The 12,754-nt window shown below is 40.0% G+C and overlaps 2 protein-coding genes across 2 annotated transcripts in view; one reads left to right on the top strand and one right to left on the bottom strand.

Annotated features, from left to right (window-relative positions):
- The window catches only part of MTFR1 (mitochondrial fission regulator 1), an 80,451-nt gene extending 78,189 nt beyond the window's left edge, over positions 1-2,262 (bottom strand). Inside the window, exons 1-2 of the mRNA XM_032610003.1 lie at positions 1,763-2,262; positions 1,596-1,668 (exon numbers count right to left, since the gene is read on the bottom strand). The gene's annotated coding sequence lies outside the window, so the exon portion shown is untranslated. The remainder of the gene's footprint in view (positions 1-1,595; positions 1,669-1,762) is intronic.
- Positions 2,263-2,464: 202 nt separating this feature from the next.
- ARMC1 (armadillo repeat containing 1) overlaps positions 2,465-12,754 on the top strand; it is a 34,944-nt gene continuing 24,654 nt past the window's right edge. Inside the window, 4 exon segments of the mRNA XM_032610352.1 lie at positions 2,465-2,665; positions 6,060-6,224; positions 6,227-6,279; positions 12,527-12,618. Coding sequence (XP_032466243.1) covers positions 6,098-6,224; positions 6,227-6,279; positions 12,527-12,618 — 272 coding nt within the window. The 5' untranslated portion in view covers positions 2,465-2,665; positions 6,060-6,097.

The raw sequence follows: 12,754 nt of genomic DNA, 5'->3' as shown, positions 1-12,754 counted from the left end.
CCACCTTCCCTAACATTCCCTTTTTTTTTTTTTTTTTTTTTTCATTCCCTGCTTTTTAATGTCAGTCACCTACTCTCTGTAATGGCAGTTTGCTAGGAAGAAATTGGTCTTTTTGATACTGTAAAGTCAGAAGTGTGACTACATTTATTTATTTATGTCCAGCTACAAATGTTTATTTTTTTACTTTATTATTTTATATTTTTATTATTATTTTTTTACAGTAGGTCCTTGTTGGTTATCTATTTTTTAAAATTAAAAAAATAAATTTATTTATTTTATTTTGGCTGCGTTGGGTCTTTGTTGTGGTGCACGGGCTTCTCATTGCGGTGGCTTCTCTTGCTGTGGAACACGGGCTCTAAGTGTGTGGGCTTCAGTAGTTGTGGCACGTGCGCTCAATACTTGTGGCTCATGGGCTCTAGAGTGCTGGCTCTGTAGTTGTGGTGCACGGGCTTAGTTGCCCCGCAGCATGTGGGATCTTCCCAGACCAGGGCTCGAAACCATGTCCCCTGCATTGGCAGGTGGAGTCTTAACCACTGCACCACCAGGGAAGTCCCTGGTTATCTATTTGAAGTATAGCAATGTGATATGTCAATCCCAAACTCCCAATCTACCCCTTCCCCCCACCCTTCCACCCTGGTAACCGTAAGTTCATTCTCTAAGTCTGTGAGTCTTGTTTCTGTTTTGTAAATAAGTTCATTTGTCTTTTGTTTTTTTTTTTTAGATTCTGTATATAAGCAATATCATGATACTTGTCTTTCTCTGACTTACTTCACTTAGTTCGGTAATCTCCAGGTCCACCCATGTTGCTGCAAATGGTATTATTTCATTCTTTTTTTATGGCTGAGTAATATTCCATTGTATATATGTGGAAGTGTGACTATATTTAACTTTAGATTGTGAACTTCTAAAAGTAAAAAACTCTATTGAACATATATTCTGACTGGTGCCAAAAACCTATATCAATAATTAGTTGGGAAAACCCCAAACGACTTTTCCTTTTCTAATATACAAATTAACCTCAGCAAAAATAGCAAGTTTATTTCCCTGGGTTATTGTTTTTGATAACAATACTGAACAAAGTTTAATTTACTCAGTCAAATGGGCTATGTTTAACCTGACTCTGCCCTTTGTACTTCTTATATTTTTTACAGTTTTCTACATTTACGATTCCTTTTTTCCTATTTCTTTCTTTCTTTCTTTTTTTTTTTTCAGTTCCAGCAGTTAATTGGTCTGGCTGAGTTTTACAAATGAGGCTGGTGCTTCTATCACTGGACATCATGCCACCATCCTCTTCTCCTTTTATTTTAGATTCAATATTCACTTACTACCACTCTCTCTTGTGACTTTGGAAAGTAGAAACCAGCCAGATGTGTTTTTGCTATAGGTCAAACGGTGTGAAAGAGATCTTTTCTACTCAACTTTGCCCCTTTTTGCTTGAGCTTATTAGGAGGAAGAGAAGGATAACGAAGAACAAGTGAAGGCAAGGAATTTGGGCTGAAGTAACCGTTTGGTTTTTAAATTCACTTACAGACGAATCAAAGTATTGGAGAAACATTAGGAGAGACAACTGTACAGCCGGGGATATTTATACTCACTCACACTCTTTCTCCATTAGAGGCCTCTCAAATTCCTTCGGACTTAATATAGGAAGTACGTGGCAGAATCAAACTGTGAAAGAGAATTCAGAATTTTTTCAGTGAGGTTATTGAGTGCAACGGAAGAATTATAATCAGACTGTCCTTGGGATTTAAATTATACTTACATTTAGAGATATATTAAAAGAATATAAAACGTATACCTAAACAGAACAAAAACTTCAGTGACTGCCATGAATAGAAACAGAATTTAAACCCTTACTTTGATAAACTAAATAGAAGACAATGTTTTAAAAATACTTCTTCACGAGTTTAAGAAAATTTCCCTGATCATAAGGCTCTTTTTCCTTACAAAAAAAAAAGTCCAAAAAGAAGTTTCTATTTAAAAACAAAAAACTGTACTTTGCTACCTTCGCGCTTCTACGAAGACAGTGCTACTGTCCTCAGTAAAAAGAAAAAAATTTGAAAAGATTCTGAATTAAGACTCACAGAAGCCAGTGAAATATTACAAAGCTGCCCTATTGGAACTGAAAGAGTTGCTAGAGAAGTACGTTCAACTTGAATTTCTTGAAGGCCGCAGGGGACAGGTTCCTCTACCGCAGGAACGCTGGGAATTGTAGTCGGGAAAGCGCGGCGGCTTCTCAGAGGGAACCACGTTCCATTGCTTAGCGCTTAATGGACGGAGAGTCGTTTGGTCCAATTCACTCTTCCCGGGTTCTCCCTAGACCCTCCTGTTCAACGCTTCGAGCATTTCCTTGTTCACCAATGAACGCTTTAGTCTAAGAAGGCCTTCGTGGATTGGATGTCTTACACTCTGTGGAATGGTATTAGCCAATGGGAGGGCAGAAACCGGCCGAGGTGGCTGGGTCATGGGGGAGAGTCCGTAAAGCCTTTCCCTGCCAGCGTCCTAGGTTTTTTTGGCTCCTAAAGTCAGTAGGGTCGTTTGTCATCGCCGAGGCCGCGTCTGCGAAAGGAGGGACTCGCTCCGCGCCTGCTGGGTTTCCTCTACGTTATCCGTCGGTGTGGCCCTGATGCTGCAGCAGGCTCCGGATTCCTAGAACGCTGGAGCGGTAAGTAGGGTCCAGCGACGGCAGACAAAGCGGTGGAGCCGGGAAGGCCGCAGAAAGCGGCACCTGCACGCAGGCGGCCAGTCGGCCTGGGCGGGGCGCGCTGCCTGCCTTGAGGCAGTGCGTCCCTCCAGGCGCTTTAAAAGCTCTGCTCCCACGTGTCCTGGGAAAATGTTAGCTTTGTTCACTTTCTCCCCGTCCCCTGCACGTCCGATTTTCACAAACCCTAACATTATTAATGGGTGTCATCTCACTTCTTCATCTCTCCAGGTTGTTGTTTACTAACTTTCTATTAGCTTTATGCTCCTGCGTGTCTACTAAGAGCAGAAGGACATGGTTGGGTTCGGCTTCATTCAAGCGAGACCAGCGTTCACATCTCTGTATTTTAAAAACAGTTCTTGGGGGCGTTGTGCCTACAGCACTTCCTTTCGTGGTAGTGTACTTATGTGTGTACCCCAACACGTGGCCAAATAGAGGTTCCCACAGGATCAAGTATCGTTCTTGTTTGCTAATTGCTGGTACTGTTAGCACCATCTGAAGTTCTTATTTGATCCTGACAACCACTCAGGATTATTATGAGAGGAAGCTGAGGCTCAAAGGAGGTAACCCAACTTCTCAAAGAGTTAGTTGCTAGTAAAGGGCAAGCCGAAATTTGATGTCACTGCTTACGTTATTTTTTAAAAAAACTCGCTTAACTGAATATGGATTTAAGTTGTGGTTGTGTAGCTCTGTGTATTTATATTAAACTCTGTATATGAGAGCTAAATAATTCTTTGAGTTGAATGGTACATCTTGGCTGAAAGAAAATCAGGCAGCTACCTAATTACAGGTGCCTCCCATCTATCACTTAACTCCTAGCTTTTTAAAGCGTCATTCTGGCAGCATAGACCTCACCTGGGAGCTTGTTGGAACTGCAGACTCTCAGACCTCACCCCAGCTACTGAATTAGAATTGGCTTTTTAAAATAAGATCCCTTAGGTGATCAGAGTGCCTGTTAAAGTTTGGGGTGCGTTCATTGTCATAAGGATTTGTTTGCCCGAATTGAACTAAACAAAAGAGAAAGTAAAAGGTATACCTTGTGTTATTCCCTACATTTTCCTGGGCAGATCCTAATTTGAGCCCTCTCCTTCTGAATGGGCTGATAAGGTTAGAAGTTTTAACTCTTGGCTTTTGTTCATCTCAAAGGAACAGGAAAGGCTGTAACTTTCAGAATCATTCCCACTGAGTGGTTCTCTAAGTACTCCTTAGATGAGAATGGAGCGCTCCAGTTTCAAGGCCAGTGTTGTAAGCAAAAGGCCATTACTCTGGGTATTTGGTTCTTGGACCTTTGGGCCAGTGATTGGTTCTGCAATTTTCATTTTTGACAGGATTTGTGCTGGTGACAGCACATAAAGTTCATGATGCATAACTGGCTTGTAAACAGCAATATTCAGGATGTTGATAATAGAAGCACCTAAGAGGCAAACCCTTGCGTCTTATTTCTGTGTACAGTATTCAGTCTATTGCTTTTTTGTTAAATCCTTTTTAAAATTGCTGAAGTAACTATATTTTCATTTTGAGAAGATTATCTGCCAAATACTATCCTGTTGAAGCCTTGTTTTCTCTGAGTCCTTTATTTTATGCTTGCTTGAAAACTTCAAAAATTTAACTTTTAAAGTATTTTATCTGGGATATGATATTTTTCCCCCATGTGTTACGAGTTAAAGATCTTAGCAGTGGTTTTAAATTGCTTAGAAGTTATTCCAATACCCTTTATTGAATAATCTTACTATTTTTCATTGATTTTTGACCCCATGTAACTTGCAACCATTATTTATTGAGCACTTAGAATGTGTCACCTAAGCCTTTTACGTGTATTGGTTATTTCATCTGGACAGTATAAACCATTTGATAGCTGCTATGACTAATCCCATTTTACAGATGTAGAAACTGAGACAAAGAGTTTATGTGACCTGCCTAAAATCACACTTACCAAGTGGTGGAGCCAGGGTCTGATTCACGTAGAGCCTGCTTTCTTAGATGGACTGTATAAACAGCTTTCCTGGGAGAAGTGTCTCTCAACTACCTCCCACCCCGTACTACTGCTTTACTCTTTATATCTTTGTATATTTCAATATATGGGAAGACCGTTTCAGCTTTATTACCTTTTTCCTCCCAAATAACTTTAGTAGGCTGTCTGGCGTTACAGAATAATTTCCCAGCCCACCTCCCCCAGTTGGCATGGTTTTTGAAATTAGCATTAAAACTAACTCATTACTTTGTGGAAAGTATTTACTACACCTTTATATTCTTTTTTTTTTTGTCCCTGCTGCATGGCATGGGATCTCAGTTCCCCCACTAGGAATCGAACCTGTGCCTCCTGCAGTGGAAGCACGAGTCTAAACCACTGGACCGCTAGGGAATTCCTCCCCCAACACCTTTATATTCTTCCTAATAAGAAATATATTGTGTAACTTGGTTAATGGAAGTTACTATTTTTAACTTTCTGCATCTGTGAAAATTATTCCTTGTTATTTTGTATTTCTGCTTGTATGTTTATTATGTTACATTTTCTAAAATATCTTGTTTACTTTTGTGGGGAAAAGGTATGCTGAGTTTAAAAGGAAGGTATGGGAAGTGGAACGACTGCTGACCAGTTTAGGAGATAATAAATAAGCTTTCAGCCCAGTTCTATACTAACTAGCTTTTGTCACCTGAGGCAAATTATTTAACTTCTCTGTGACTGTTTCCTTATCTGCCAAATGAAATACCTCACCTCAAAATCTGTTTCATTCTTCTGAGTTTGGACCACTTAGGGACGGACAGGTGTGGTTAGATTCGGTTCAGATCCACCCTGATCTCGCAGACTCCACTGGCCTGAGGCACAGGGCAAGATCCCCTTCTTGGCTTCTTTGTTCATGACCTTCTTTGACTCCCTCCTTCTTCTTAAGGGATGTTATCTTTTGTAAACCCAGTAAACTGGGTTTTGTTCACAGATGATTTAGAAAAAAAGCTGTCAGCCAGCCACTTTTCTCGGAGACACTTGTCTTAGGCTCCAGAAGTGTTCTAGAGGAAAAAAACACTGGCAGTTACAGTTTGAGAAGTGTAGCAAAGGTTGTAAGTTTGAACTGTAAAGATCTTGTTTATTGTACTTCGGTGTTAAAATATGTATTGCTAAAAAGTTTATTGGAATAATGAAGATGACGTGTTCTTTGAACATTGTGCACACATAAATAACTTGATTTTTTGTTGTTGTTAGTTAGCTTCCTATGTTCTCAGACTGGAATTGCCAAATGCTTAAGTTTTTGCGATTTAGATTCATCTGTTTCTTTCTGAAAGTGCTGTGATTCTGATTACTTAACAAATGCCATAATATGCCTCACCAGTCTAGAACTAATTTTGCCAACCATTTCTACAGAATTTAAGAAGATTTTGTTCACGTGTATGGCATAGAAGATGAATTCGTCCTCCTCCACCATGAATGAAGAACCTGATGCTCTCTCGGTAGTTAACCAGCTCCGGGATCTAGCAGCAGATCCATTAAACCGTAGAGCCATTGTCCAGGATCAGGGATGTCTGCCCGGCCTATTTTATTTATGGACCATCCCAACCCCCCTGTCGTCCACTCGGCTCTGCTTGTAAGTTGCCTTTAGTAATTTCAGTCTCAGTGTTATAATTTTGAAATTAAGGAGAATTTGAAAAAGTATTAGATGACGTGGTAAAAAGTTAAAAGTGTAAAAAGTTAAAAGTTAAAGTGTAAAAAGTTAAAAGTGTAGAGCAAATAATAGTAAGTTTGTATGTATTTCTGTATGTGCAAACATGTACGTGTAGTCCTCTTACACAAATGGTAGCATACTATATTGTTTTTATTCTTTGACACAAATGGTAGCATACTACATGCATGGAATGTTCTGCAACTTCCTTTTTTCACTTAAGAAGAAGTCTTAAGGATTATATTATATCAGTACAGAAAGACACTCAAAGAGGCACTTATGGTTTTGTTTTTCTTTTGTAACAGTTTTGTTAAGATGTAATCATATACCGTGCAATTCACCTAAAGTGTACAATTCGATGGGTTTTAGTGTATTCACAGAGTGTGCAGCCATCACCACCATCAATTCTAGAACATTTTCATCACCTCAGAAAGAAACTCTGCTCTTATTGTTTCTCAGCCTCACCCTCTTTCCCTAAGCAGCCGTGACTTCCTGTTTCTTTGTATTTGCGTATATCTCTGGCAAAAGTGCCTGTATATATTTATATAAATGGAAGCATATAATACGTGGTCTTTGTGACTTGTTTCTTTCACAGAGCTAATGTTTTCAAGGTTCATCCACATTGTAGCATGTATCAGTACTTCATTCCTTTTTATGGTTCCTTCATTCCATTATATAGGTGTGCCAGATTGTTTATCTGTTCATTAGTAGATGGATGTAGCACTTGTTTTAATACAAGATGGGAAGGAAAGATAAAGGAGAAGAAAAGAGAAAATATACAGGATAATAGCTAATAATGCACAGGAACTACCATATATGAGGAATGTGGGGGCTAGAGAAACATGATAAAGAACAATACAAAGCAATCAGGCAAATACAGAATGTGAAAATTTCTGGAAGACAAATAATCCAGTTCAGTGAACAATAAATTGCATTAAAAAGGCAGTTGGGGTGTGCGAAAGGCATAGCAGTAACTGTTACAGATTTACAGAGACTTAAGGGACATATCAGCCAGGTATAATATGTGGACCTGACTTGGATCCCAATTTGAACAAATCAACCATAAACATATTTTTAGATAACTTGAAATGAATGTGGACAAGACAGTAGATAATATTAAAGAACCACTTATTGCTTTGCAGGGTATTATAATAGTATTATCACTAAGTTAATTTTTTAAAAAACATTAACTTCTTGGGGATATACTGAAGTATTTACAAATGAAATTATATGTTCTGTGAGATTTGCTATAAAATGCTCCAGTGTGGTTAGCAGCGGGGGAGATGGATGAAACAGGATTGCCTAGTGGATGATAATTGTTGAAGCTGAATGATGGATACATGGGGGTCACCACACATTTTCTCTACTTTTGTGTCTTCTGAAAATTTTCACAGCAAAAAGTTTAAAAAGAAAATTACTGTCATAGAAAATTTTAAACTCATTGTCCTTTACTTAAGGACCCATGATCAATTCCCATTTAGTGTAATTTCACAAGTTCATACAGAAAAATAATATAGGCTGTTTCTTTTCAGAAATCAAAGTACATAATACAGATTTCCTATTTTACTTTCATAGAATGACGTTTATTTAGGCAAAACAGACATTGGTATGAGTGAACAGTAGTAACAAATGGGGAAATTTGCGTGGCCCCTAGTTTGGGTCCTATTTCAATGAGAATTGGAATAAGGGTGAGAGGAGAGAGTGTGTTGGTCTCTTGACAGAGACTTGGGGTTGAAGGGGGTTGTTTATTCTAAATAGACTAGTCTTGAACTTATTTAAATTCAGAAGGCAAGGGGCTGCTGAAGTGGGAAAGGTTTGAGGAGAAGGCTCTCACAGTTGGTACAGAAAATGGGAAAGGTTGCTAACTGAGGACGATGGTGAGATTGTTCACAAGCGTTGAGGGACTGCTTAGTTTGGTAACGCTGATATGAGGCTTACAGCTTATGAAACTCCTTTTTCACCCTGGTTCAGGCCTGCCATAGGCCCTGAGAGCCAGATAGTTGGATTTGTTTGAGGTTGATTCTTGGCCAGGCAAGTTGGTAATTAAGGGCGTTTAGGATTTTGGCAAGAGAGTAGTTGAAACAGTAGACTGTAGGTGCTGGGCTAAATAAGAAGAGAAGTCAAGTCATGGAGGGACCTAGTAAGGAGAGAGTAGAGGGAGCCAGGGGCTCAGAGTTCCCAGAGAGGTTGAAGAATATGTTGGTGTTCTCATAATTTCATTTATCTTCACTGTTGACTTATTAGCTATACCTTTTTGTTTTTAATTTTTTTAGTGGTTGTTATAGGTTTACATTATACATCTTTAACTTGTTACAGTCTACTTCATGTATAATGTGAGAATCCTACAACCATATATTTCCATTTCCTTCTCCCATCCTTTGTGCTATTTTTTGTCACACATTTTACTTCTGTGTATGTTTAAAAAATCTACAGTATTTTTTTTCTCTTACTCTAAGCTATTTTAAAGAGATTAAAGATTTAAAAATCAAGTGTATTTTATATTTACCATTTCTGGTGTTCTTCATTTCTTTTTTTTGCGGTACACGGGCCTCTCACTGTTGTGGCCTCTCCGCCTCTCCTGTTGCGGAGCACAGGCTCTGGACGTGCAGGCTCAGCGGCCATGGCTCATGGGCCCAGCCACTCCGCGGCATGTGAAGCCCTTCTTCATTTCTTAATACAGATTTGTATTTCTACTGGTGTCTTTTATTTTCCTCCTGAAGAAGTTTAACGTTTTTTGTAATGCAGTTTTGTTTTGTTTTGTTTTTTTGCGGTACGCGGGCCTCTCACTGTTGCGGCCTCTCCCGTTGCGGAGCACAGGCTCTGGATGCGCAGGCTCAGCGGCCATGGCTCACGGGCCCAGCCGCTCCGCGGCATGTGGGATCTTCCCAGACCAGGGCACGAACCCATGTCTCCTGCCTCGGCAGGCAGACTCTCAACCACTGCGCCACCAGGGAAGCCCTGTAATGCAGTTTTGCTCTTGGCTTTTTTCCCCTGGTGCTTTACAAGATGTTTCATTTTTTTTTTTCTTTTTTTTTTTTTGGCCACACCGAGTGGCATGTGGGATCTTGGTTCCCCGACCAGGGATCGAACCTGTGCCGTGTGCGTTGGAAGCGCAGAGTCTTAACCACTGGACTGCCAGGGAAGTCCTGTGGATGTTGTTTTATCTTCTGGCTCAAATTATTTCTAATGAGCAGACTGCTGTGATTCTTACCTTTGTTCCTCTCCATATAATATATAAGCCTTTTTCTGGCTTCTTTTGTGACTTTATCAATGGTTTTCAGCAAATGATTATAATGTGCTTAATATGGATGGTTTTCTTTGCGTTTTGGTTTTGTTCTTGTTTTGCTTGGGATTTGTTGGTCTTGGTTCTACAGTTTTCATCAATTTTGAGAAATTGTGATTCATCATTCTTTCAAGTTTTTTCTGTCTCTTCCCTGTCACTCCTCTCGTGGGATTCCAGTTGTATGTGTTTTAGATACCTCATGTGGTCCCACAGGTCACTGTTCCTTTTTTTTTTCTTTAAGTCTTTTTCTTTTCTCTCGCAGTCCTTCGTTTTGGATGGTTTCTATTGCTGCATTTTAAAGCTCACTGATGTTTTTTTCTATCGTGCCTAATCTTTTGTTAATCCTATCCACTGTGGTTTTCATGTTAGACATTATGTTTTGTCCTCTGGAAGTTACATTTGGGTCTTTTTAATATCTTCCATTTTTTTTCACACGATACTTAGGTGTTTCTACCCATCCTTGAGCATATGGAACATAATTATAATAGCTATTTTAATGCTTTTATTTCTCATTTTGCCTCTGTCATATCTTGGTCTGTTTCTATTAATTTTTTTTTTTCCCCTTGATGATAAGTCATATTTTTCTGCTTTTCGTGTCTGGTAGTTTTTAATCAGATGCCAGACATCACAGATTTTATCGTATGGGCTTTGGAGGTTTTGGTGTCCCTATAAATATTCTTCAACTTTATTCTTGGTTGCCCTTAAGTTACTTGGGATCAGTTTGATCCTTCCAAGACTCCTAACGGGATGCTCTTCTGAGGATTCACCCTGATTCCTCCTGCACTGTGAGGTCTTTTCACTGCTGGCTGGTGGTGTCACAGACTATTCTCAGCCCAGTGTGAGGTCCAGGAATGGTTTTCCCTACTTTCTGGTGGTTTTAGTCCCAGGCCCTTTGGTCTTTTACTCCAGGCATGTGCAAGTCAGTATTCAACCATAGATTCTTGGGCACCCCTCTGTAGATCTCTGGAGCTGTCTTGCTGTGCTGATCCCTCCTCTCTGTTACTCTGCTCTGCAAATTCTAGCTGCCTGGGGTATTTTCTGACACCAGCCAATGTCCTCTGTGGACACCAGCTGGGTGACCAACAATGCAATTTTGACAGTAACCACTCAGAGTTAGGTATCAAATTCCCCAGGTTTAAGACTCAGTTCCCCAAGACTGCCTTCACTTCAAAGGCCAGTTGCAAGTATCAGGTCACCCATGTTTCTAACAGAGCAGCTATAAATTGAGTGTTCCAGTGACCTCCTCCTCTGTTCAGTAATTTACTAGAATGGCTCCAGAACTCAGGAAGCCACTTTACTTGCATTTACCAGATTTTTATAAAGGATACAAATGAACAGGCACATAGGGCAGGATCTGGAAGGGTCCTGCGTACAGGAACTTCCGTCTCTGTGGAGTTGGGGCACACCACCCTGGCAGGTGGATGTATTTACCAAGCCAGAAACTCTGAATCTCCTTGTTCAAGAGTTTTTATAGAGCTCAATTTCCAGCCCTTCCCTACCTCCCAGGTCAGTGGGTGGGGCTGAAAGTTCCCACCCTCTAATCACTTGGTCTTTGTAGTGAGGAGCTGCCTCCTGAGGCCATCTAGGGGACATAGCCTAACTCACTTCTTTAACATGAACTCACCCAAGTGTGATCTGAAGGGCCTCCTTATGAATAACAAACTCCTATCAAAAAATTCCAAGGGTTTTAGGAACTCTATGCCAGGGACTAGACGAAGACCAGACATGTATTTTTTTATTATACTACTCCACCCTAACCTCCCCAGCTCTCATCTCTGTCTCCCTAGCTTGGCAAGACCCCAGGACTTCACTGGGCGTCCTTCTCCCTGTGCTGCAGTCTGGAACTGCTTCCAAAGCAGTAAGATGGGGCAGTTGTAGGATCTGCCTCATCATTTCTCTTAGGGATTCCAGTCCTATGCAGCTTCTCATCCAGTTGTCCTGTTTGTTAGTTTTTTTATGAAGGGAGGGCAGTTCCCTTGGCAGTTAATCCTATATGGACCAAAGTGAAAATCAAGGTAAGACTAGTTACAGAAAGGATAGGAGATTGTAGTCAGAGACAGGTTGTTGGATTTGTGATTTCATGGATAGTACCATTTTTGGTAAGGACCAGGCACTTTGGAAATGTAGTGTAGAGAACTAGTAGGAAATGAGAAGGTCAGTGAACTGAGGGGGCAGCTTTGGATGGTGTAGTTCACAGAGGTATTTCCCTGCGAATCAGGTACTAAAGTCTGCAGTGAATGATCAGAGATTAGGAAGTTTGTAGCTAATAAAATCCCTCAAGAATCAGCATGTGAAGGAAATACTTGCAAAAATGTACTTTAAATCTTAAGAGAAAAGCATCCTAGAAAAGTTAACTTCACAGAATAGGAATTTGTGAGAGTGAGTTCGTCTTTTGGTTTTCAGTTTAAAAAAAAAAAAAGTCATTTTAAAGGTGTTTTATAAAACTAGAAACAGTTCATTCCATAAAGGGGGTTGTATGTTTTGTCCCTCTCAGCAGTTTATTTTAGTTAATATGTCAAAAGCACCTAGGGAAATGATGGCTATTGGGACTGCTCCCTGAAATTAATAAATGGACTATAGTTCCTTGTATCCTTGTCAAGATGAAGTGGTGAAAATGAAACCGGAACAGCCTAATTTTGACCTTGCAGATAAGTTGGGAACCTTCATTTCAAAGAGCAGATTCAGCTACTGCAGCTCAAAGGAATATTTTTGTCCCCTAGAGGACTGCTCTGCTTATCACATTTAAAGAAGAGTTTCTAAACATTCAAAACCAATTGGTTCTAAAAGCAAAGCCCTGTTTTTCACTCTTTCCTCTCGCAGTAGCTTAGTAGTGGGTTTAATTTTGAGTAGTCTGGCATGTGGACTGACCTATTCCTGCTCTCGCTGTAGGCTCTTCGATACTTGGCAGAGTGCCGTGCTAACAGAGAAAAGATGAAAGGAGAGCTGGGTATGATGCTAAGCTTGCAAAGTGTTATACAGAAGTAAGTACAATAGATAGTGTCTCCTAATGGAGTAGAAAAGTGGGTCATGTTACTTTACTGAAATTTGTACTCTTAATGTGACGGCATACTTTCGTGGGTTATATGTCCAAAAATGTTCTGATGGTCAGTGTTGTGA

Source organism: Phocoena sinus, chromosome 17 (genome assembly GCF_008692025.1).
Source record: "Phocoena sinus isolate mPhoSin1 chromosome 17, mPhoSin1.pri, whole genome shotgun sequence".
NCBI classification, from domain to species: Eukaryota; Metazoa; Chordata; class Mammalia; order Artiodactyla; family Phocoenidae; genus Phocoena; species Phocoena sinus.
The sequence above is the reverse complement of the archived record's forward strand: the minus strand, read 5'-3'. Positions and strand labels throughout refer to the sequence as shown.